Raw genomic sequence first — 26,581 nt, forward strand, 5'->3', positions numbered from 1 at the left:
TTTGGTAAACAGGTGATTTCTTTATGGTTTAATATGTTTATGACAAAGTTAAAAGTGAAAAAAAAGATCTAATGTTGATCTAATGAGAGAAAAAAGATCTAATGTTGTCTGGACAGAGTGTTTTTATCTGCTGGAGAAATATTAAACACTGGATTCACAAGATAGAGGGTTTACGGACACATTTTAACAACAGGAACTGGTCATTTTTTGGGCTAGTCTAACATAAAGCGGTATTGTACTCTATGTCTTTTGTTTGATTGTTTTTAAAAGTTCCAGGTTCGGTGTCTTCTCATGTCTCATTATTGCTCTTAGTGATCTGTGAACAAACACCACTATAATAGATATTATATAAGGCAAAAAGTCCAACAATTATTTATTACAATAATTATTAACTACTTATTGCAATCCTATTGTAATGTCTTGATTATAGTGCTGAATACACTGCTCTACTGTGGACACGCTCAAGGTGAACAATTGTCTTTCTTCTCTTTTTTTGCGTGTTTATTCACTTAAGATAAATCTCCAGCTACTGTGTAATGTCTAATCTAGTCATAAATTATTACTAAAGTAGTGTTTAAGATTGTTATGGCATAGTGCTCAAACATCTTTTCATGTTTCTACGTCGTTATGCTCTGTGTATCTAACTGTTGATTTATGTCTTTGTTGGGTTCTAGATGCTGAGCTGACCTTTCAACCCAACTCGCCCTATTTATTTTCTGGAGAGTTTTATGAACCTGAAAATGAGCATAATATGAGCACTTTAAGATGCTTTTGTAAGCCAGCAGTGCTGACTGTCTTTAAAAAAATTCATGTGATTTTCTAACAGGGAGGAATAATGAGCCAAAAGAGAGCGCTGTTTACTCGACTGTGAAGATGGCATCAACTGCAGGTACAGTCAAGTACAACAGACTCGCCTGAAGTTTTTATTGGGTGCTGCCTGCCACAGTGTAATCTTTTCATACAACCACTAGTCAGCAATTATCAAATCCTACACATACAGTACATTAAAGCTTTGAGACTTTTTGTAAATTGTATTCTCCATTTATGCATTTTAATGTCTGAACCTACTGCAGGCAGTCCTGAAATAAACATGAGGGCATGACGCATTTAACTTAGCTTTATTCTGCCTATCGATCCATCCATTCATATATAACCCAAAATGTGGCTTCTGTTTTAGACGACAACCTGTTATATGCCCAAGTACACTCCCACACTCAAGCCAAGAAAGATACAGGTAAGTAAAGCCTAAATTAACCGGCATCTGTTATTGTCCAGCAAGTTTGTCTTGGACACAGTGTAATGTGAGTTCTGTGTCCATCCAAGACAAGTTGGTATATAATTATTTTATGTAAAACTCTGTAGTCTTTTCACCAATTACAACAAACGATTAAAGCCATATGATGTATTTCCTTCCAATTATCTGCTATAAGGTCAACTGTACAAAATAATGTCTAATAGCAGAGGTGCACACAATAATCACACTTTTTCTTTAAGTTGCAAATACTGCTTAAACAACAGTGTGGTCCTATAAGTTGTCACCCATTCCATTGGTTTTGTCCTCAGATGTCTTTATTGATCTAGAAGAAAACCAAAGGAAAAAGAGATTTAAGGTTATTTGAGAAAAAGGGTGCTTTATGACATTTTACTCATGTTATAGAATTCTATTGAATACATCTCTGTTGTGGTGCCACCCAATCTATGTGAGATGAGATGTAAATGTCAGATTTAATAATCAGATTTGTGTCATATTTATTAAATCAAACAACATGCAACATGTTGTACAGTATATGAAACAGACAAACAGAAAATCCCCAAAAGTCTAAAAGCCTCTATTTACTGTATGTGTTGCAGTGCACTCTCAATGCCAGTGTTAAAGAACTACACTGTGTCAGGCAGCACAGCAGCCAATACAAACTCATTATATAGAATATTTACACGTAGTACAGTCCGTTGTACTTGACTGTACCTGCAGCTGAACCTATCGTCACATTGGATTAAAGGCTGTCCTCTGGTTCTTTATTCCTCCCTGTTAGAAGGATCAGATGGAGGCATGAAAAGACAACTTCCTGAACTTTATTTAGGCACTGCTGGCCTACAAAATTGTCCCAACTATTGCATGTAGTTCTCACTAAATCATACAAAGTACTCAGCTGTCTTAGCAAGTGAGTGTTTTAAGCTCAATCAAAGAATATGAGACATCACTAGATTAATTTGAAAGAGATATTTTTAAACGTAAAGGTATTGTCAATCAATCATTAATCATCTTGTTCTAGTACTTGTAACTCCTCTGTGTAAAACACATAGTATTTATAAGAGAATATATGAACAATACAATAGAGCAACAACTTGACTGTGTAGTGTTTGTGTTACATGAATATGAGTATTTTCATGAGTATGTAACAAACTTTTTGTGTCCTTTTTGTCTTGGAAAATAAAAAATAAAAAACTAACAAAGAAAGTATTTACTGTACCATGTCCAGGTTCTTCAGGGCCTTTGATTGTTTCATAGAGACAAGCATCACCTACAGAGCAGTAAAAATCAAGCTACGGTCATATTAATAACTTTAATCTCATTATATGAATTCTATACTTTTCTAAAAGAGATCACCAGAAATGTAAATGTTAGGCTAAGAACTAATTATAAATGATAAAGTTATTCAGGATTAAGGCTGACCATGGAGAAGAGAAGCGTATTGAGCGTCCACCTGGTTGTTCATGTGGTCTGTAGCAGGGCTCTGATTGGTGCTCTGAGACCTGGTGGGCCAGAAACATGAAGTCAACAGTGGTGGAAGAAGTATTCAGATCCTTTACTTAAGTAAAAGTAATAATACCACACTGTAAAAATATTCTGTTACAAGTAAAAGTCCTGGGTTGAAAATATTACTTAAGTAAAAGTTTTTAATTATCATCAGAAAAATTTACTTAAAGTATTAAAAGTAAAAGTACTCAATGAGGAAAAATCCTCCCATTTTAGAAACTGGAAACGATCCAAACGGTTGTGTGTTTAATGGTCTAATCATTTCAGCTGGACTTATAGGCAGTTATATTTTTGGGTAGTTTGATTTATAATAAAACATCAGATTTTATAAACTACTTAATGCGTAAAGTAACTAGTAACTAAATCTTTCAGATTAATGTAGTGGAATAAAAAGTACAACAATTCTCTCTGAAATGTAGTGGAGTAGAAGTAAAAGTGGCATCAAAAGAAAAGACTCAAGTAAAGTACAAGTACCTCAACATTTGTACCTAAGTACAGTACTTGAGTTAATGTACTTATTTACATTACATTATTATCTACATTTATACCACTGGAAGTCAATCCAGTGGATTTAATAAGGAACATGTGATGTGCTGCTGTTATGTTCAGAATGAGAGAAGAGAGTGTTGTACCAACCTGCTGAAGCATGAATCTGTAAAAAAAGACATTTGCTGTTACATTGTTTTGTATTGCATAATGTTGTATTGTTACTACAGGACAGGTAATTAGATCAGAATCAATCTAACGTCAGAAGGAAACCATCTCACCGTTTGACTTTATGTAGCGATACAGAAACAGCAGCAGGAGAAGAATCAGTAAAACTCCACCAACCAGCCCAACAACCAACAACACAGGAAATGGAGAGATTTCTTCAGGTCTGGTCACTGTTAAAATATAGTAAAATATATAATACTTTTCTCAAATAGCTTTCCCAAAGTGCTTTAAGAAACAGAGAGTTAAAAGTCACATTAAGCCTCAGTAACAAATCTCCCAAGATTAAGAAACGATGTCTCTCATCCATGCACACGGTAACACTTTACAATAAGGTACACCATAAAGTAGGTAGTTTATGATTAACGAATGAGGAACGAATGAGGAACAAATGAGGAACAAATGAGGAATGAATGGTTAGTTAATGAGTAGTTACTGATTCACTGTGATTCAAGCACTAATGATTAGTGACTGTTAAACAGACTGGTAGTTACTGTTAAATGAATGAGGAACTACTGGTTAGTTAGATTAGATAATACTTTATTCATCCCATAATGGGGAAATTCACTTGTTACAGCAGCAGTTTTTCCACATTAAAAACAAACAACAAACAACCAAACAAACAAACAACTGTCAAACAACAGAAAATGTGCAAAAAGTACTGAATGAATGTAAAGTGGCATTATATAAAGAGTATTTTAAAGTGGCCAAAATGCGAAAAATGTTGTAATGTAAGTAAGTAATTGACGACTGAAATTAAATTGAATAATATGTAATTAAATAACATAGCAAAAGTAATTAACCATAATATAAAAGATATTGAAGTGTGGCCATAATATAAATAATATTGAAAAAGTAGCAGATGCCCTTCTTGTAAAGATGGTGCGTTCTTTTTGTATTGTAATCGCGACTAGTAGCTCGAGTGTGACGTCACATCCGTGTCGAAAAACGAATAACCGCGGGTAGGCTACTGCTCTGCTTTCTGCTCAAGACTCGGCCATTGTTGTCATATAGCAACCGAGCGTCTCTAGCCAATTTCAGCTGCACAAGCTACAAAATAACTAATTAGGCGGTATTCAACTCCTAATAAGACTGTAGCGATATAGGTAGCAGTATACAGCGCTATGTGTACGACTTCTTCATTTAGTTACAACAAAGACAAAAGTGCTTAAAATTGTAGAAAACCACAATGTTTACTACGTGTGATGCACGACGTAGCCATCTTTGAAAGTGAACTCGGGGTCCTCGGAGTTCAGACGACTTGACGAGTCGTTTATATGACCTCGGGGGAGTTCTTTTTGCAACTGTCGGGTTTGTAACTCCGCAAAACGACTCGTAAATCGACTTCAGTGGACAAAAAGAACGCACCAAGAGCATGGGTGTTATCAGTCCAGTTCAGATTATTGTTTGGGTGAACGCCCAGGAATTTGTAGCTCTCCACTACCTCAATGTTCAATCCCTGGATGCTCAGGAAGAATAGCACCTGCAATGCAGGAGCTAATGAGGATCCTAAATAAACAAACAAACAAACCGGTGTGAAGTGGGATGTTTTCCTCCTAAAGTTGACGATCATCTCCTTCGTCTTGCTGGTGTTAAGCTGAAGGTTAGTAGTTAGTAGTTAATGAGTAGTTACTGAATGACGGACTCAAGCAGTAATGATTAGTTACTGATAAACAAACTGTGCATGAGTTACTGTATTAATGAAGCATTGGGAAATCTGTTCATGGGATTCATAATAATAAAAAGAATAGACATGATACAGGATACATTTTAATAATGATATTCAAAAAACATTTACATTGACAAACAAGGTATATTCTGTAGCATTGACATTGTTGAAGGCTTAAAAGCAACTGCATGCTGCTTCAGGGCATGCTTTAATCCTGCCACCCTGGGTTTCGTGCGCTGTTGAGCGGTAGTTACAGACCAAAGGATTGATCCTTAGTTAGCTGCTACTTATTAACGAATGATTACCTAACCATTATTTACTATTACTGAAGCAAATAATGTGATGCATCATACTGAGTGGTTAATCATTAAAGAATGATAAGTTAAGCATTCACCACCATTAGTTAAGCATTGTGTGTACCTAGATAAAGTGATATATCATACTGAGTGGTTAATCATTAAAAAATGATTAATTAAGCATTCACTATCATTGGTACTGAGTGGTGGTTAATCATTAACGAATGATTAGTTCAACATTGACTACCATTAGTTAAGCATTGGGCGTATCTGGAGATAAAGCATTCAGAATGCTTAACTAATCATTCGTTAATGATTAACCACCACTCAGTATCAATGGTAGTGAATGCTTAACCTATCATTCCTTAATCACTTAGTACAATATTTTTTTTTTTTTTTTTTGAAACTAATCATTCGTTAATGATTAACCACCACTCAGTACCAATGGTAGTGAATGCTTCAACAATCATTTGTTAATGATTAACCACTCAGTATGATATATCAATTTATCTCCAGGTATGCACAATGCTTAACTAATGTAGTGAAAGCTTAACTAATTATTCGTTAATGAACAGATTTCCTAATGCTTCATTAATACAGTAACACACACAGTCTGTTTATCAGTAACTAATCATTAGTGCTTGAGTCCGCCATTCAGTAATTAATCATTAACTAACCAGTAGTTCCTCATTCGTTACTCATTCATTTAACAGTAACTACCAGTCTGTTTAACAGTAAATAATCATAAGTGCTTGAATCACAGTCAATCAGTAACTACTCATTAACTAACCATTCATTCCTCATTCGTTCCTCATTCGTTAATCATTAACTACCTACTTTTTTGTGTACCTTATTGTAAAGTGTTACCAGCCAACTTCTAAATCAGTTATAACTTGTCTATCTCAGACTGTAACACAAGAAAGAAACTTTAATCATTCTCACGTTTTACTGACATCCAACTCTCTTGTGACGTCTGACTCCTCCGACCTGGTGACTCGTTTCCTTTACATTTATAAAAGCCTTCATGTGACTTTGACACTGCAGAGATAGTCAGCTCCCCTCTGGTGCCTTTTTGGATGAGTTCGTCATTTTTATAGAAATCCACATTATAAAGAACATTTTCTGTATTCAACTTGCAGCCAAGCGTGACAGAATGTCCCTCAGCCACAGGAAGGACAGGGCTCACCAGGATAATACCAACATCTGTAAATAAAAAAAAAATCAAGGAATAAGAGGTTTAGGTCAGAGAGATCAGCTGGTGCAGGGTAAACAAGCTGACATGCATGATGAGGATTAATTAAAAATTATACAGCTGCATACAGATGCTGAGCAAATTTCACGATATTTGAATGATGGAGTAGGTGACACTCTTTTATATAGTTAAAAATTACAGCTATATTGAATGTTGAATGTGTTCACACATTAACAAATTTTTATGTTGGCAGCCAACGTGAATTTTGTGTCAGTGTACTACAGAATGGTCTACTGAGGGAACAAACGTGTTGATTCTGACTGCAGGTGTAGCGTAGGAGTCGAGCTAGAGCCAGATTGCTACTGTCATAAAGATGTCAGCGACATATACAATCTTAATGACATTTTCTTGGATAATATTGAGAAATGATGCTTGAATGAACTAAAGCTGTTAAGCTTGTTAATTGTTTTGTTAAAAGAGAAATAACGTTTAACTCATTTTGAAAATAAGTTTGATTGTTAATCACCTACAAATTTCAAAACTATATTATTAAATACTTCAGAAACAAAAATCTTTTAAGTTAATTCAAACTCACACTGTATAGTGATGTTGACTGCATTGCTGATCTGTCCTGTTTCAGACTCACACCAGTACACTCCACTAAGCCAGAAACGGTCTATGTTGCATGTGAATCCATTTATTTTCCCCAAGGAAGAACAGGGATACACTGTGCTAGGTTCAGTAAACATCTTCACTCTCCACTCAGTGGAGTTTCCCTCACAGCTCAGTGACAGAGACTCTTTGTTAAAGTGCTGCAATCTGTCAGGACTCACTGTGAGAGACGCTGCTAGATGAACATCTGAAAAACATCATGTAGGGAAAAGCAACATATAAAAGTAAGTTGGTTGGTTTTATTGTGTATAATCGTTTAAGTTGTTGGTGAATAAAATCAAAGGATCACACCAACACAGGTATATTTTCAGTTAAAAAGACCACTATGAAAACTTTTAGGTTTACTGTGGATTTAATCCTTTTCATTGTTGAAGCTTAAAAGTTTATTTTCATTTTAACACAGCTAATGGTACCTTTATATAAAGTAGTAATACCAACATAGACAAATGCCCCTGTCATGGTTGTGGGTTCTGTGATGTTCTGTTTCCTGTTTTATTTTGTAGTCTGTCTTGTCTCCCTTGTCTTGTCTAGTTTACTTCCTGTCCTTGGTTTTCCCTCCCTTGTGATTGTCTGATTTGTTTCACCTGTTGTGCCTCCTGTTCCTCGTTAGTCCTCGTTACCCTGTGTATTTAGTCTCTCCGTTTCCTTTTGTCTCTTGTCGGTTCGTCATTCCCTGTCAGTCCTGTGTGAGTCCTGGTAATTTGTAGTTTTGAGTTTGTTAGTTGTGGGAGGTATAATAAAGAGTTTGTTCTGCACATTCGCTGGAGGAGTCTTGCATTTGGGTCCACCTGCTGCAACCCTGACAGCCCCATTACAACTAAATGCCCTGTACTTAAGGGTTTGGGGGAAAGAGAGGAAGAAACAAGCAAATGTGAAAAGAAGGAACTAAAAAAAGACAAATTAGGAAAGGAAAAATGAAGGAAGGAAGGGATAGATGGATGGAAATAAGGAAATAAGGAAAAAAATAGAAAGTATCTCAACCTTACACTACAGTGCATATTTATTTGTTTATTTTCCTGATCTGGGCATTGTTGGCATGTCTTTAAATTAAACACGTCTTCAAAATATAAACTATCATCATGAGCACTTGTGGTATCTAATTAAACATGTAATGTATTAGCCTTACAAGATGAGGTCATGGCAGACCTGTATTAAGACAATGTGGTGCCCCTGGGCACTATACCTCAAAGTGCCCCCCCCCCCGTCCCCGTCCACCACCCCCTTTACCTGTGCTTTACCAGGCATATGAGCAGTTAGCACTATATTCAAATGTCTCAATTCAAAATGTCTATTTCAAAAAGCACAGCATTCAATTCAAAATGTAAAAATCAATACACATCAGTACATCAGCCCAGCAGACAAGCCAAAAAAAATAATAAAAAACAAAGCATTTTCACTATGCAAAGAGAAACCAACACTTGCTTTCCCCCTGCCAAAAATATCAGACATAATCAAGGGGATTTCTCAAATGTAATTTACTAATTTATCCAACTACATACATGTAGGCATATGAGCAGTGAGCGCTTTATTCAAATGTCTCAATTCAAAATGTCTCTCAATTAAAAAAGCCAAAATCAATACTATATATTGCAGCATTGTGGGTAGGACAAATATGTATTTTTCTGACTTTATTTCACGGGCCCTGAAAGCAGCTCATCTGATTGGTCAAAAACTTTCAAAAGCATCATAGGAAAGCTAAAATTGCTTTAGCATCACAGCTAATGACAATAAAAGGACCGAAAATGAATAAGATATAGACAAAAGACAAAAGACTATCAATATTAGATCTAAGAATATGGGTTTATTGCACAAAGTCCTCTGAAAGAAATACGAGTTCTAGGTAAAGAAGCGCAGACTGTGGACCAGTTTTTTACACTTCTCTGCATACTGAATAAACCAAACTCACGAAGCGCACCGGTCTCAGCCAGAGGTGGGGGGGTGTGTGTGATAAATGTTTTTATTTGCTTGCCAATTACATTGAATCATACGGAGCCACCTTGGTCCCACTTTGTCAAAAAAATTAATTATAACTATCTTGTGGCCACGAGATAGTATCTTGAGGCCTCAAGATACGATCTCGTGGCCACAAGATAATTCTTCATATTTTATAGCCTATATTTATACTTTTTACATGTATATATGTCACAAAGTGGAGCCAGGCAGCCAGAGTTTTCTTATGTTGTATATAGTGTGGTGTTTTGGTTTGCCTGGCACAGAACGGAAGACTCCTCCCAGCGCACCTGAGGCAGATCTCATCAGGAGAGATGCTGGAGGAACACGGAACGTGTAATTTTAAGCCGTAAAAGTGTGTCTGTCAGTTGGTTACAGAGCTCCGCGTGAGCACGGGCTTTTATGACTGTCAATATAGCCAGCATCTACCGTTAGCTACTCCGCTGTGCTGTGGAGTAATGTCTGGCTATGTGAGAAAAGTGTCTAGCAACGTTGTTGTGAATGCTGCGGTCTCAGCCTGGCAACCCCCGTGAACTTCGAGTCCGGGCAGGAGGAATTGGTAGTGCAGTAACTATTTTAACCGCTAGCTGCCAGTATTACACACAATATTACATATTGCACCTTTAATAGGACTGACAAATAAGAAAGCCATCTGGACTCTGAACATTTACAATGACTTACAACCTCTTTAATGTAAATTCCAAAATCCCTTTTTCATGTGTACTGTATGTATGCATTTAATGTTTTCAATGTGTATGTGTATCTGTACTTGAATAATAAAGTTTTGTGAAGACAAAAAAAAACATGAGTTGTCAGCGAGGCGAGCTTACAATGTTTCGGACTGTCTGCTCAACCTAATTGGATTTTAATATACTACATTTATACACCAAACCTACAGTAGGCCTAGCTAGGCTACGTGCAGAACATTGTATGTTATTTCAGAAGTGAAAGAATGGCTTTTGTTGTTGATTTGCTTTACCCTGAGCTCGAGGAGAGGCTGCGCTCGCTATGCTCGCTCGTCTGAATCAGATGATACACTCATGACAACGTAGCCGGCTGATTCGGCTGATTCGCGGGATTTACTGACTCCCGCGAGAACTCACGAGTCATCGAGAACTCATGAATCACTAAAAACTAACGAGTTATCGAGGGCTCGTGAGTTCTCGAGTGAATCCCATGGTCTGTGAGCTTCCGGCTCTGAGTTTGCAGGTCGGGACTGTCTCTCTGCTCACTCAGGCGCTTGAGTTGACTTGTGGAGTTGCTGTTGCCTACGAAATTGTAAGTTATGAAGCTTTTTGCAGCTAAGATGGCTAGGAATAGTAGAAGCTAATGTTGCAAGAGGTTTGTGTGTGGTGCTGTTATCGTTTTAGATTTAATTGTAGTAGGCCTCAACTGAACCGGGTTAATGATGATAGAGACTCGTGATTCGTGAGTCAATTTAAAGACTTGGGTTAAAGAACCGAGTGAATCACGACTCGAACAGGTCTACCGGGCATGGGTCATGGATTTCCAAAGTCAGAGGGTTTTAACGAATGTGCACAACAAACTATGTGTCAAGATGAAAAGGGGGTCAGGAGATTTACTCGTTAAAATTCAGTTCAGCAGAAGAATCAGACAACAACATTCTGTTTTAGAAAGCTTTGACCTGATGCTGACGGAAAAAGTCACTACAATAAGTAGATTACTTTAATTATGCAAGAATGGAAAAAGTCAAACAAACCTACCTCCAGACCAGACAAACTTCAGTTCACTGTACCGAGTGTAAAACACTGGATCTCCTCTTGCAGCTCTGCACACATATCCTGCTGTGTGTGTCTGTCCATCAACAATGTAGGAATCCTGTTCAGTCCCGTTGGTGCTGCCAGGTAGCAGATCATAGCTGTAGGAGATGTCTGACAGTCTGGGAACAGCCTTATACCAGTAGAACCTCCATCCTGCAGATGGATCTTTAACACTGCAGCTCAGAGTTACTGAGGCTCCAGGACTCAGCCATGATGGAGACACAGTGAGGACAGGCTCTGTTGGAAAGAGATTTAACAGAATAAAAACATGTTATGATGTATTGTTGGTGGATTACAAGCACTGCTTGTATCCTACATATGTTCCCTATCTCCCTATCTCCTAATACATAATACCAATGTGAAGATGCACTGTACTGTATTTTGTTACATTCAGCAAAATAAAAATATGGCTGATGACTTACTGTCAGATACTCTCAATGTGAAAGCATCACTCCACTCCGTTGAAGACTGTTCACCGTTCAGTCTGCCCAAACACCTGTAGACTCCACTGTGTGATGACAAAGCATCTCTAATCATGTATTCCTTTTGTTTTTGAGGAGTGTAGAAGCTGGATGTTCTCCATACATACTCCCACTCATTGTCTCCTCCATCCTGAATATCACATGTAAGAGTGATCGTCTCTCCAGAGTATAGCTCAGGCCAGTTGGGTTGTAGAGTCACAACAGCCCTGTATGTGACTGTTCATGATCAACATGCCCCAATACAAAAATTAGAAAAGTTAAAAATCAAGCGTAACATTCTTAGTGTTAGTCTTAATTCGTATTCATAAATACAGAATGCATTTATTCTGCATTTTGTATTTCATATCATATTACCAACTATTTGCTTTACCGACTAGATCACTATACTCTGTGTAGTAAACAGGCTCTCCTCTTCCTCCTCTGCACCAGTAGACTCCTCCTACTGAGACACTGATTTGTCCAGTTGAGAGGAGAACACCTTCTTGTGTGGTCAGAGGTTCAGAGGTTTTCTCTCTTCTGTACCAGAAGTAATTCCAACCTGATGATGATGATGATGATGATGTTGATGATGATGATAATGATGATGGGTTCACAGAGCAGGTCAGGGTCACACTGCCCTCTACTGAAACGTCTTTGCTCAGTTGGGCCTTTGGTTGGGCTGTTTCATTTAGAACAAAGACATAAAAAGTAGTAATTATTGTCCCTGTGACTTAGTCCAGTTTGAAAGATAATTCAAATGAATAATACATTTTCATCCAGCATCCTTGGTGGTGCTACAACTAATTGTAGGAAATAATACAGAAAATATTTAATCACTTATGTGGTATAGTAAACTGATGGAAATCAATAACAACTAGGTTATCATACTTATTAACCACTGAAGTTGTTGGTAAAATGAACCTAACATGAAAACAAGTGAGAACCAAGACATTTTTAATGATAGTTTAAACTCTGCCTTCTCTTTTCCCTTTGTTACGTTTTCAGTGTCTCTACTATAATGCAGAGAAATCATCACTTTGCTTCACTCTTGGAATGCCTGCCTTAGTATAAAAACTGCTTACGTTCCATTTTCAGTTTTATTGGTCTTCCTCCTCAAATTTACACATGTAAGAGCTCCCATCTACGGAGCCCCCCTGGTCCCACTTTGTCAAAAAAAATTAATTATAACTATCTCGTGGCCACGAGATAATTCTTCTTCATATTTTATAGTCTATATTTATAATTTTTACATGTATATATGTCACAAAGTGGAGCCAGGCAGCCAGAGTTTTCTTATGTTGTATATAGTGTGGTGTTTCGGGTGTTTTATTTTGTATTATGAATGGCTGAGACACAAGGAGGAAATCCGAGCGGATAGAGAGCGAAAAAGAAACGTTGGGGACGGGGCACAGATAGACGGGCAGGACAGCGGAGCCGGAGCCGGAGGACAGCTGTGGATGTTTTGAGGATCGGCGCGTTGGCGTTGTGCGAGTGCGATTTGGGCAAAAATAGAAATCTGATTTCAACCAGTCTATAGAGAAAGGGACTACAGTCTTTACCCTTTTCTGTTTGAGGGAGGGGGAAGAGGGCCAGCAGCACGCAACGTCCACTCTGCTTTTCCCGTTCGGGCCACAACGCGCCGATCCGCCAAACATCCACAGCTGTTCTGCTCCGGCATCGCTGTTCTGCCCGTCTATCTGTGGTGTTTTGGTTTGCCACACTATATACAAAATAAAACACCCGAAACACCACACTATATACAAAATAATACACCCGAAACACCACACCATATACAACATAAGAAAACTCTGGCTGCCTGGCTTCACTTTGTGACATATATACATGTAAAAAGTATAAATATAGGCTATAGAATATGAAGAATTATAAAGGACTATGGATATGCAGCCTACAAGATTTACATTACTGTATTAACAGAATTGTGATGAACAGTACTAGTAAATATTGTAGAAGCAGAACTGCAGCAAACTATATTGCACACTGAATATTAAAACAGAGAATATTGCACAGAATGTGAAGTATTGCACTACACTTCATCTCTACACTATCTTGAGGCCACAAGATAGTTATAAATAATTTTTTTGACAAAGTGGGACCAGGGGGGCTCCGTACCCATCTGATTTTACTTGAACTGTGTTTTTTGATATTATCAGTGACTGATGGTTCGTGTCTATTTGAATAGGTGATCCGTCTTTGTAGATGACAGCATTTTTCTCCTCTGTCTGAGTACGATGTCTACAGTGCAGAGTCACTGATTCTCTAGCACTTTGCCAAACAGGGTGATCATATCAACAACGCTCTTAATAAATAAGTCGTAAAGTTGGTCCTGATGGTAAAACTTACCTGATACAGTTAGAGAGACTTTATTACTTTCTTTTCTATAAGGTGACGAGATTTTGTGATCACCAAAGCACTGGTATTCACCACTGTAACCTATAATTAGCGGTTGTAAAGTATATCTCTTATTTAAGTTGAAGGAGAGAATATTTCGACCATCCTTCCAGATTGAGTAATACCAGTCGGTATCTTTTCCTTCCCTCATGTCACATATGAAGGTAACAGACTCTCCGGTAAATAAAGTGGACCAGTTTGGTTCAATGGTCAACACAGCATCTAGAAACCAACACAAGATACAGAGTAAAAAGCCTTTTCTTTTTATTCAATGTATTTATCATACACTGACAAAACAGAACACAGAAAGCGGATGTGGTGAAAAGTGATGCAGTTGGTGACAATAATAAAATTATACAATTACCTTGAGCATGTCCACAGTAGAGGAGCGCTAAAATAAAGTTTGAAATCTCATCAGACATCAAACTGACAGAAACTATCAAATACATAATAACCTCAGGCATTTAAAAAGTGTTATCAATGGTAACTATGATTTAAACAGAGAAAGTCACCGATGTACTCACAGAAAACCCCCAGCACACAGAGCACAGTGTGTCTCATGGTCACATCCAGCACTGACATTCTGTTACTCTGCTTCTGCTTGGTGTAAAGAGAAAGCTGTAAACTGTAGCATATGAATTTTTGAATATGGGATCGGAAGTGTTCTCTAACTTCTTCTGAGTTTACACAGTGTGTACTTCCTTCCCTTTCAAATGAAGATCGCACAGACTGATTTGATATTTTTTTGTGCATATATAAGACATGATACTATTGAATGGAAATCATCTCATAATGGAGAGATATACCTTTTAAATTCCTTCTTGATATATCTATTTTCATCCTGTAGGCAACTGCTGCTGCATAAAATGTTAAAGTCAAGAGTTTTCTTCTAGAATAAATAAACTGCCCACCAGCATGCTGTTTTAAAGGAACAGAAAAAAACTGCAGCTGTCATACTCATTTAGTAATTCATGGGCTTTCTCACTCAGTGGGGAATATGTTGAACTGCAGTTCCACTGTATAGAGAGAAGTATCACTCAATTCAATTCAAACATTGATATTTAAAATATCATCACATTCATATAGCTTAAAGCTAAATTCTGTAACTTTGTACATAAAGCTGAGATGTATATAGTAGTAGTAGTAACCAGTGTTAGTCACCAGCAATTTTCTGATGCTACTATTCATTTATCTTGAATTAAATTGAATTAAAAAAAATGTTTGACCTTTAATTTTCAGCTGAGGTTTTACACATATTTTTCTTTTGACATGTCTTGGTGTATGAGTGAAGTTGTAGTCAATCAATCCAATTCAAGCCCTGATATATTGCTGCACAATCTTGCATACAAGTTTTCTATAAAATGTTGCCATCCTCTTCATCATTTTTTTTTAAGCAGCAACACCAGAGATACATTCAAAACCACTGTAATGACGGAGCAAGGGTTATATGGACCTTTTCAGTGGAATTTCATTGCTAGGCAACAGCCTAAACATTTGTTAACTTCCTGTCAGTTGATGTCATTCATATACACTGCAACAGGAAATATACTTGGGGCAAATAGAATGTTTACAACTGTCAAATGGTCTAAAACACTGTCTAAACATATATCCAGCAATACATTTTGTTTTTTTCTCCTTGGTTTTAGTTGGAGCAAAAAAATAGCGTTTAAAAAGTATTATTTGGTGATTTCTTTATAGTTTATTATGTTTATGACAAAGTTACAAGAGAAAAAAAAAGATCTAATGTTGATCTAATGAGAGAAAATATGTAATGTTGTCTGGACAGTGCTTTTATCTGCTGGAGAAATATGTAACACTGAATTCACAAGTTAGAGGGTTTTAGATTAGATTAGATTCAACTTTATTGTCATTGTGCAGAGTACAAGTACAAAGACAACGAAATGCAGTTTGTGTCCAACCAGAAGTGCAAAAAAAAAGCAGAAAAGTGCAATGTGATATACAAAGTATAGACAGGTGGTGCATAGGCAGGACAAGAAATATATTGCAGTGTTATAAGAGCAGAATAAATGTGGCTATGTAATATGAACAATGTATAAACAACATGTACAGATATGTGCAATGTAGTAGCAGTGACATTATACTAGTAGTAAGAATAATATAGATATATGCAGTGTATTAACAGAGTATATATTAAGAAAAACTGAATAAATATGGATATTCTGAATTAACCATATAGACAGATATGTACAGTATGTACAACTATGTGCAGTGTGGTAACATTATAAGAGTAGTAAGAATTACTATGTGCAGGATGAATAGTATGAAAGAAGCTTCCTCTGAACCTGCTGGAATACGGGTGTGGAGAGACCTGATACAAGTTGGTATATCATTATCATATGTAAAACTCTGTAGTCCTTTCACCAATTACAACAAAAGATTACAGCCATATGATGTATTTCCTTTCAATTATCTGCTATTAGGTCAACTGTACAAAATACTATGTAATAGCAGAGGTGCACACAATAATCACACTTTTTATTTAAGTTGCAAATACTGCCTGCTGAGATCCAGCCCATTGACTTATGTCCACTGTAGTGGACATTTGAGTTTCATTCCTCTCCTTGGAATCTTTTGTGCAAATCTCTTAATTCCCGGGAACCGCCTCTATCTTTCAATCCAAAATGGACGGCATAGGAACAAGCACATTTTATGGAAAGATAAGAGATGAGTCAAATCTTGTTTGTCTATGGTTTTGTTATAATCATATATTTTCTTGTTCATTAAGGTGTTAGGAATCATATATTGAGTTCTGATAGCAACTACATTATGTATCTTTTGAAAAATTTGCCATTTTATGAATGTTAATTATAGTGGACATCAGGACTATCTTCATGTAAATAATGACTCCACATCCAACAAATGTGTCTGTTTTCGTACTCAAATGATCCTGTTGTCCACTACAGTGGACATGCTGTAAATAAATAAAAATCAAAATGTGTAAATTGTAGGATGTTTTCTTTTTTAACCTTAAACAGATATGGAATCACAAAAAATATGATTAGGAAAAAAATTATTTTCCTTGGTTCTCAGGAGGGTAGTGGTCATATAAATTGTCACCAATTCCATTTGTTTTGTCCTCAGATGTCTTTATTGATCTAGAAGAAAACCAAAGGAAAAAGAGATTTAAGGTTATTTGAGAAAAAGGGTGCTTTATCACATTTTACTCATGTTACAGAATGCTATTGAATACATCTATATTGTGGTGCCAACTACTTTGTGTGAGATGAGATGTAAATGTCAGATTTAATAATCAGATTTGTGTCATATTTATTAAATCAATCATGTCTGAAAAGCAACATGCTGTACAGTATAAGAAACAGACAAACGTGAAAATCCCCAAAAGTCTAAAAGCCTCTATTTACTGTATGTGTTGCAGTGCACTCTCAATGCCAGTGTTAAAGAACTACACTGTGTCAGGCAGCACAGCAGCCAATACAAACTCATTATATAGAATATTTATACGTAGTACAGTCCGTTGTACTTGACTGTACCTGCAGCTGATCCTATCGTCACATTGGAGTAAAGGCTGTCCTCTGGTTCTTTATTCCTCCCTGTTAGAAGGATCAGATGGATGCATGAAAAGACAACTTCCTGAACTTTATTTAGGCACTGCTGGCCCACCAAAATTGTCCCAACTATTGCATGTAGTTCTCACTAAATCAAACAAAGTACTCAGCCGTCTTAGCAAGTGAGTGTTTTAAGCTCAATCAAAGAATATGAGACATCACTAGATTAATTTCAAATAGAACTTTTTTAAACGTAAGGGATCATCAAGAGAGAATATATGAACAATACAATAGAGCAACAATTTGACTGTGTAGTGTTTGTGTTACATGAATATGAGTACCCCCCCCCACCCTTGTCTTCAATGTGAGTGTTATATGCATGTCTTTAAGGTATCTTGTGAATTATGTTGTTGTCATTGTTGTCACTCACTCTGATATCTCTCCATTAGTGCATGTATAGGTACTGAGCATGTTTGTGTAATTCAGACCTGTGTGTAATGTATGTAATAACAACAGAGTGAAAACATTGGAATTTCCCCTTGCGGGATTAATAAAGTATACATTATTATTATTATTATTATTATTGTCTTGATGTGTTTATCTTTTTGTGTCCTTTTTGTCTTGGAAAATTAAAAAAAAACAAAAAACAAAGTAGCCTATTTACTGTACCATGTTCAGGTTCTTCAGGGCCTTTGATTGTTTCATAGAGACAAGCATCACCTACAGAGCAGTGAAAATCAAGCTACGGTCATATTAGTAACTTTAACCCCATTATATGAATTCTATACTTTTCTAAAAGAGATCACCATTAATGTAAATGTTAGGCTTAGAACTAACGATAAATGATAAAGTTATTCAGGATTGAGGCTGACCATTGAGAAGAGAAGCATATTGAGCTTCCACCTGGTTGGTCATGTGGTCTGTAGCAGGGCTCTGGTGCTCTGAGACCTGGTGGGCCAGAAACATGAAGTCAACAGTGGTGGAAGAAGTATTCAGATCCTTTACTTAAGTAAAAGTACTAATACACACTGTAAAATATATTCTGTTACAAGTAAAAGTCCTGTGTTGAAAATATTAGGCTACTTAAGTAAAAGTTTTTGAGGAAAAATCCTCCCATTTTAGAAACTGGAAACGATCCAAACAGTTGTGTGTTTAATGGTGTAATCATTTCAGCTGGACTTGTAGGCCGTTATATTGTTGGGTAGTTTGATTTATAATAAAACATAAGATTTTACAAAGGTTGAGGCTATTTGCACCCCTGGTACAATTAGCAGTGTATGCTATTTGTACCCTGGTACAATTAGAAATGAATGCTATTTGTACACCGCCGGTGCACACAGCAATGTGTTCTATTAATACCCCGTCTGGTACAAATATCAATGCATGCTATTTGCACCCCTGTGCATTTACAGTACCTTGGCATATACAAAAATTACAAAAATCAAGACCACCTCACAGGGGAATCAAACTCCTAACTCCCATACCAAAGGTAAGCGTTCTAAACACCCACCTAGCAATTCTTACAAGATCTTGAACAACTGTTTACCACTTCCTTTCTTCAAGCCTCGGTTGCTAGGTAACCGTACTGTACATAAAAAATAGGTACTAACTAACAAACCAACGGTTGTATGCTTTCACTGAAGACAGAAAGTGCAACTGTAGTATCCATTTCCGCTAGAAATTCAATTAGAGACAAAACTTTGCCAGTTTCTGCGGTCATGGAAGATGAACGTCCGCCATGATTTCGGTGCACGCGAGCAACATGTTTTTGTTGTTACGTCACAGGGTGTGAATAGCTCAGCTGTGTGGCCGAGGCTATTCGTACCGGGGGTGCAAATAGACACTCCGTTTTATAAACTACATGTGTTTTGTGTGCAAAAATCTTAATGTATAAAGTAACTAGTAACTAAATCTGTCAGATTAATGTAGTGGAATAAAAAGTACAACATTAAAAGTGAAAGTGGCATCAAAAGAAAAAAAAGTAAAGTACAAGTACCTCAACATTTGTACCTAAGTAGGCTACAGTACTTGAGTTAATGTACTTAGTTACATTCCACCACTGCAAGTCAATCCAGTGGATTTAATAAGGAATATGTGATGTGCTGCTGTTATGTTCAGAATGAGAGAAGAGAGTGTTGTACCAACCTGCTGAAGCATGAATCTGTAAAAAAAGACATTTGCTGTTACATTGTTTTGTATTGCATAATGTTGTATTGTTACTACAGGACAGGTAATTAGATCAGAATCAATCTAACGTCAGAAGGAAACCATCTCACCGTTTGACTTTCTGTAGCGATACAGAAACAGCAGCAGGAGAAGAATCAGTAAAACTCCACCAACCATCCCAACAACCAACAGCACAGGAAATGGAGAGATTTCTTCAAGCCTGGACGCTGCTAAAATAAAAAATATTTATTTATATAATACTTTTCTCGAATAGGTTTTCCAAAGTGCTTTAAGAAACAGAGAGTGAAAAGTCACATTAAGCCTCAGTAACAAAACATCTCCCAAGAGTAAGAAACGATGACTCTCATCCATGCACACATACATCTACACAAATACTTTGTACAAATACACCCTAAAAAATGCAGCCAAATGTATAAAACAATAATTTAATCAGCTGGAACTAAGCCGACTTCTAATTCAGTTATAACTTTTCTATCTCAGACTGTAACACAGCTTACAAGAAAGAAACTTTAATCATTCTCACGTTTTACTGACATCCAACTCTCTTGTGACGTCTGACTCCTCCGACCTGGTGACTCATTTCCTTCACATTTATAAAAGCCTTCATGTGACTTTGACACTGCAGAGATAGTCAGCTCCCCTCTGGTACCTTTTTGGATGAGTTCGTCATTTTTATAGAAATCCACATTATAAAGAACATTTTCTGTATTCAACTTGCAGCCAAGAGTGACAGAATGTCCCTCAGCCACAGGAAGGACAGGGCTCACCAGGATAATATCACCATCTGTAAAAAGATCAAGGAATAAGAGGTTTAGGTCAGAGAGATCAGCTGGTGCAGGGTGAACAAGCTGAAGTGCATGATGAGGAGAAATAAAAAAATTCTACAGCTGCATACAGATGCTGAGCAAATTTCATGATATTTAAATGATGGAGAAGGTGACACTTCGGGCTTTTATATAGTTACAAATTACAGCTATATTGAATGTTGAATGTGCTCACACATTAACAAATGTTTTTGTAGGCAGCCAACGTGAATTTTGTGTCAGTGTACTACAGAATGGTCTACTGAGGGAACAAAAGTGTTGATTCTGACTGCCGGTGTATCGTAGAAGTCGAGCTAGATCGCTACTGTCATAAAGATGTCAGCGACATATACAATCTTAATGACATTTTCTTGGATAATATTGAGAAATGACGCTTGAATGAACTAAAGCTGTTGAGCTTGTTTAATGGTTTGTTAAAAGAGAAATAACGTTTAACTCATTTTGAAAAGAAGTTTGATTCTTAGTCACCTACACATTTCAAAACTATATTATTAAATATCAGAAACAAAAATCTTTTAATTTAATTCAAACTCACTCTGTATAGTGATGTTGATTGCATTACTGATCTGTCCTGTTTCAGACTCACACCAGTACACTCCACTAAACCAGAAACGGTCTATGTTGCATGTAGATCCATTCATTTTCGCAAAGATAGAACAGGGATACACAGTGCTAGGTTCATTAAACATCTTCACTCTCCACTCAGTGGAGTTTCCCTCACAGCTCAGTGACAGAGACTCTTGGTCAAAGTGCTGCGATCTGTCAGGACCCACTGTGAGAGACGCTGCTGGATGAACATCTGAAAAACATCATGTAGGGAAAAGCAATGTATAAAAGTAAGATTAAGAAGATCATAATGAAAACAGTCATTTGGTTTTATTTTTTATAATCATTTAAGTTGATGGGGAATAAAATCAAAGGATCACACCTACACAGGTATATTTTCAGTTAAAAAGACCACAATGAAAACTTTTAGGTTTACTGTGGATTTAATCTTTTTCATTTTTTAAGCTTAAAAGTTTATTTTCATTGTAAAACAGCTGATGCACCACAGGGTACCTTTATGTAAAGTAGTAATACCAAAATAGACAAATGCCCCATTACAACTAAATGCCCTGTACTTAAGAGTTTGAGGGAAAGAGAGAAGGAAACAAGCAAATGTGAAAAGAAGGAATTAAGAAAAGACAAATTAGGAAAGGAAAAATTAAGGAATGAAGGGATGGATGGAAGGAAATAAGGAAAAAAAAAAGTATCTCAACCAAATTAAAATGTAACGTGTTAACCTTACAAGATGAGCTCATGGATTTCCAAAGTCAGAGGTTTTTAACGAACGTGCAACAAACTATGTGTCAGGATGTAAAGGGGGGTCAGGAGATTCACTCGTTAAAATTCAGTTCAGCAGAAGAATCAGACAACAACATTCTGTTTTAGAAACCTTTGACCTGATGCTGGAGTGAAGGAAAAAGTCATCACAATAAGTAGATTACCTTAATTTTGCAAGAATGGAAAAGTCAAACTAACCTACCTCCAGACCAGACAAACTTTGGTCCACTGTAACGAGTGTAAAACACTGGATCTCCTCTTGCAGCTCTGCACACATATCCTGCTGTGTGTGTCTGTCCATCAACAATGTAGGAATCCTGTTCAGTCCCATTGGTGCTGCCAGGTAGCAGATCATAGCTGTAGGAGATGTCTGACAGTCTGGGAACAGCCTTATACCAGTAGAACCTCCATCCTGCAGATGGATCTTTAACACTGCAGCTCAGAGTTACTGAGGCTCCAGGACTCAGCCATGATGGAGACACAGTGAGGACAGGCTGAGGTTTATCTGTTAGAAAGAGATTTAACAGAATGAAAACATGTTATGACAGTGGATCAAAAGCATCCTTTGAAATCAGTAAATACAAACTTGAATATTTACCAAAAACATGTGAACCAAAACAACCTGAACATGAATTATTTACTATTCACTTTTAAATAAATGTGATGTCACTTACTGTTTGATACTGTCAATGTAATGGGATCACTCCACTCTGTTGAAGACTGCTGTGCACTTTTCATTCTGCCCTTACAGCTGTAGGTCCCACTGTGGGATGCATCAGCAGATCTAATATGGTGTTCATTTTGATTTGAAGGTTTTATTGAGCTGGTTGTTGTCCATTCATACTCCCACTCAGAGTCTCCTTCATCTGTGATCCCACATCTGAGAGTGAGCTTCTCTCCTTCGTATATTTCAGACCAGTTTGGTTGAAGAGTCACAACAGCCTTGTTTGCAACTGTTCGTAGTCAATAATCCAGTAATGATAAAAAAAGACACAACATTAAATCTACACCAAAACGTAATTTACTTTTATCAATCAATAATTATGAATACAAAATATGTTTTTAATTCAGGTGAAAAAAGAAAACTCACATTTCTTGTTGACAATGATTGAATCACTGTACTCTGTGTAGTAATCAGGCTGTCCTCTTCCTCCTCTGCACGAGTAGACTCCTCCTACTGAGACACTGATTTGTCCAGTTGAGAGGAAGACAACATCCTGTGTGGTCAGGGGTTCAGAGGTTTTCTCTCCTCTGTACCAGAAGTATTTCCAACCAGATGATGTTGATGATGATGATGAAGATGATGATGATGATGATGGGTTCACAGAGCAGGTCAGGATCATACTGCCCCCTACTGGAATGTCTCTGTTGTCAGCACTCAGTTCGGCCCGGGGTTTGTTTGCTGTTTCAAGTTAGAACAAAGAAATAAAAATGATGCTGTGTTCACAGAGCAGGTCAGGGTCACGCTGCCCTCTGCTGAAACGTCTTTGCTCAGTTGGGCCTTTGGTTGGGCTGTTTCATTTAGAACAAAGACATAAAAAGTAGTAATTATTGTCCCTGTGACTTGAAAGATAATTCAACTAAATAATACATTTTTATCCAGTATTCTTGGTGGTGTTACAACTAATTATAGGAAATAATACAGAAAATATTTAATCACTTATGTGGTATAGTAAACTGATGTCAATCAATAACAACTAGGTTATCACACTTAACCACTGAAGTTGTTGGTAAAATTAACCTAACATTGAAACAAGTGAGAACCAAAACACTTTAAAGAGGCGTTATGCAGTTTTGGCCATTTGGAATAGATATTTGGAAGCTCCTATGTTTACTTGTGTCTAACTCCTCACTCGGTCAGTCTGCCGTTTCCCTCTTTCTCTGTTCCTCCGACAATGCTTTCCTAGCTTTCTGCTTCTTTTTTTGCCGACTCAGCCATGACCATAGTGTGTAAAACTCCATCGCTACCTTGTTAACCGGTTCCTGAATGGGCGTATGTGTGTAGTACCGTGAAGCAATTGGTTACATCGCGAGACCTGACATCTTTAACGCTGAAAGTTGCAAGGGTGGATTTTCCGCTCACAAGCTAGAGGGGAGCGAAACGACCACAATTCAACCCGAAAAAAGTCATATTTCCACTACAATGACTCTGAAGCTGCTCAGTTAAGGTAAATTAAGCTAAAAAACCTGCATAGTTCCCCTTTAAATGATAATTTAAACTCAGACTTTTTCCCTTTGTTAAGTTTTCAGTGTCTCTACTATAATGCAGAGAAATCATCACTTTGCTTCACTCTTGGAATGCCTGCCTTAGTATAAAAACTACTTACGTTCCATTTTCAGTTTTATTGGTTTGAATTCTTCATCCTCAAATTTAATTTTGATTTTACTTGAATTGTGTTTTTTGATATTTTCAGTGACTGATGGTTTGTGTCTATTTGAATAGGTGATCCATCTTTGTAGAATAGAGCATTCGTCTCCTCTGTCTGAGTACGATGTCTACAGCGCAGAGTCACTGATTCTCCTTTAAAGTGCTCATATTATGTTCATTTGCAGGTTCATAATTGTATTTAGAGGTTATATCAGAATAGCTTTACATGGTTTCATTTTCAAAAAACACCATATTCTTGTTGTACTGCACATTGCTGCAGCTCCTCTTTTCACCCTGTGTGTTGAGCTCTCTGTTTTAGCTACAGAGTGAGACATATCACTTCTGTTCCATCTTTGTTGGGAGTCACACATGTGCAGTAGCTAGGTAAGGACTACTAGCCAGTCAGAAGCAGAGTATGAGGGCGCGCCACGCTAGGAGAGCATTATAACGTGTGTTATAAAGTGACATACGTTCGTCCCTGAAGTAAAGGCTGGACTACTAAGTAAAGGCATATATGTAACACAATAAAAGAAAAGGAAAAAGCCAAAAAGCATAATATGAGCACTTTAAACAAAGTGGATGCAGGAGTTTCCAGGATCACATCTTTGTCTGTAACAAAGGTCATACCTTGTTTTACTAAATGAACTCAATTAAATTAACATATAGTATGAATAAATGTTTAAAAAGTATCAGCGATTAATGTTTTCAATATGTTTTGAGTTGATCATCTTTATCATTACATGATGTGAACAGCTGACCCCTGTCCATCTTTCTTCTTATTTTAGTTCTCATGATTATGTGATCATTGGTCATTTACACAAAGTACATGATTACACAGTTACACAGCTTCATATACAGCATCAGGGTCAAACTTTAAGGTCTCTTAATCTTAAACTAGTGTTTACACTAGATTAACAACATGTATACATTATATATTAGCACTTTGCCAAACAGGGTAATCATATCAACAAGGCTCTTAATAAATAAGTATATAATAATAAGTAACTTACCTGATACAGTTAGAGAGACTTTATTACTTTCTTTTCTAAAAGGTGGGGAGATTTTGTGATCACCAAAGCACTGGTATTCACCACTGTAACCTATAACTAGTGGTTGTAATATATAGTTCTTGGAGCGGATAAATTCTCCACCATCCTTCCAGATTGAGTAATACCAGTCGGTGTCTTCTCCTTCCCTCATGTCACATATGAAGGTAACAGACTCTCCGGTAAATAAAGTGGACCAGTTTAGAAACCAACACAAGATACAGAGTAAAAAGTGTTTTTTTTATTCAGTGTATTTATCATACACTGACAAAACAGAACACAGAAAGAGGATGTGGTGAAAAGTGATGCAGTTGGTGATTTGTCATGAGTGAATATATAAAAAGAAATAAAATGATTCAATTACCTTGAGCATGTCCACAGTAGAGGAGTGCTAAAATAAAGTTTGAAATCTCATCAGACATCAAACTGACAGAAACTATCAAATACATAATAACCTCAGACATTTAACAAGTGTTATCAATGGTAACTATGATTTAAACAGCGAAATTCACTCATGTACTCACAGAATAACCCCAGCACACAGAGCACAGTGTGTCTAATGTTCACATCCAGCACCGACATTCTGTTACTCTGCTTCTGAATGCGTCGATTTTGTGTAAAGCTTCAAACTGCAGCATTGGATTGAAAGTTTTTTTCAACTTCTGCTTTCCATTCCTTCCCCTTTGGGTTTGACCACAGGATATGTTTTGCACACATCTAAGAAATAAGACCATTGCATTTAATAATATAATATCATAAACATACATACCTGTAACCCTTAATGTTGCATTAATATGTGTATGTAAAAATATAATAAAGTATATTAAAAGGCATATAAAGCCCACTACTCTTGCAACCATATTGCCTGTATTGTGATGTGGGTTGTAAACATATCTTTGTATGCATGTACAGAACATCCTGTTTGTTCGTCTAACACACTCCAGAATAATGTGTGATATGAAATCTGTTTAAAACTTTGGTGTCTTAAATCACTGAGTTGGTACAACTCTCTCATCTTGAATGTAAAAACAGAACAATGCATATTTCTTATATCTTATATTTTCGTGCATATTTAAGACTGATCCTTTCTCTGAGCACCAATCAGGGCTCTGCTACAGTCAACCAGGATTAAAAATCAACAGCATGCATTCTATTTTCTTATCCACAGTCAGCCTCCCATACAATACTGAATGCTTTCAGGACTTTTTCACCACAACTTATATGTAACAGAAAATTCAACAATACCACTAACTGTAAGATTTCTGTAACAAAGTCAGAGGATAAAAATGTATCATATTGCAATAAAGGCCAAAATTACATATATAAAACCCGGGTTCATAGGCTTATCGTAATATTTCTCTCTCCATGTATGTTTGGCCCTGAGTGTCATGCTGATTCAAGTATTTT

At 36.8% G+C, this 26,581-nt stretch overlaps 1 protein-coding gene and 1 long non-coding RNA gene across 4 annotated transcripts; both read right to left on the reverse strand.

Annotated features, from left to right (window-relative positions):
* Positions 1-1,102: 1,102 nt before the first annotated feature.
* On the reverse strand, positions 1,103-25,784 carry LOC120572473 (Fc receptor-like protein 4). Of its 3 annotated transcripts, XM_039821809.1 has the most exons (13): positions 25,699-25,784; positions 25,539-25,565; positions 22,851-23,162; positions 22,435-22,713; positions 21,963-22,265; positions 20,973-21,236; positions 20,137-20,397; positions 19,703-19,822; positions 19,572-19,587; positions 2,675-2,754; positions 2,472-2,522; positions 1,967-2,026; positions 1,103-1,577 (listed from the first exon to the last, which is right to left on the reverse strand). In XM_039821809.1, exons 1-12 carry the CDS (start codon positions 25,754-25,756, stop codon positions 1,995-1,997), a joined length of 1,803 nt encoding a protein of 600 aa, XP_039677743.1. In that variant the 5' UTR covers positions 25,757-25,784; the 3' UTR covers positions 1,103-1,577; positions 1,967-1,994. The 3 variants fall into 3 exon arrangements, with proteins under 3 accessions (XP_039677743.1, XP_039677742.1, XP_039677741.1); XM_039821808.1 differs by lacking the exons at positions 25,539-25,565; positions 25,699-25,784 and adding an exon at positions 25,139-25,521 and having other exon boundaries at positions 19,703-19,819; XM_039821807.1 differs by lacking the exons at positions 25,539-25,565; positions 25,699-25,784 and adding an exon at positions 25,139-25,521.
* LOC120572478 lies at positions 16,114-18,366 on the reverse strand. Its single transcript, XR_005641453.1, has 4 exons — positions 18,299-18,366; positions 18,096-18,146; positions 17,412-17,471; positions 16,114-17,015 (listed from the first exon to the last, which is right to left on the reverse strand). It is a non-coding gene; the product is annotated as an uncharacterized LOC120572478 (long non-coding RNA).
* Positions 25,785-26,581: the final 797 nt, after the last annotated feature.

This window comes from Perca fluviatilis, chromosome 14 (assembly GCF_010015445.1).
Source record: "Perca fluviatilis chromosome 14, GENO_Pfluv_1.0, whole genome shotgun sequence".
NCBI classification, from domain to species: Eukaryota; Metazoa; Chordata; class Actinopteri; order Perciformes; family Percidae; genus Perca; species Perca fluviatilis.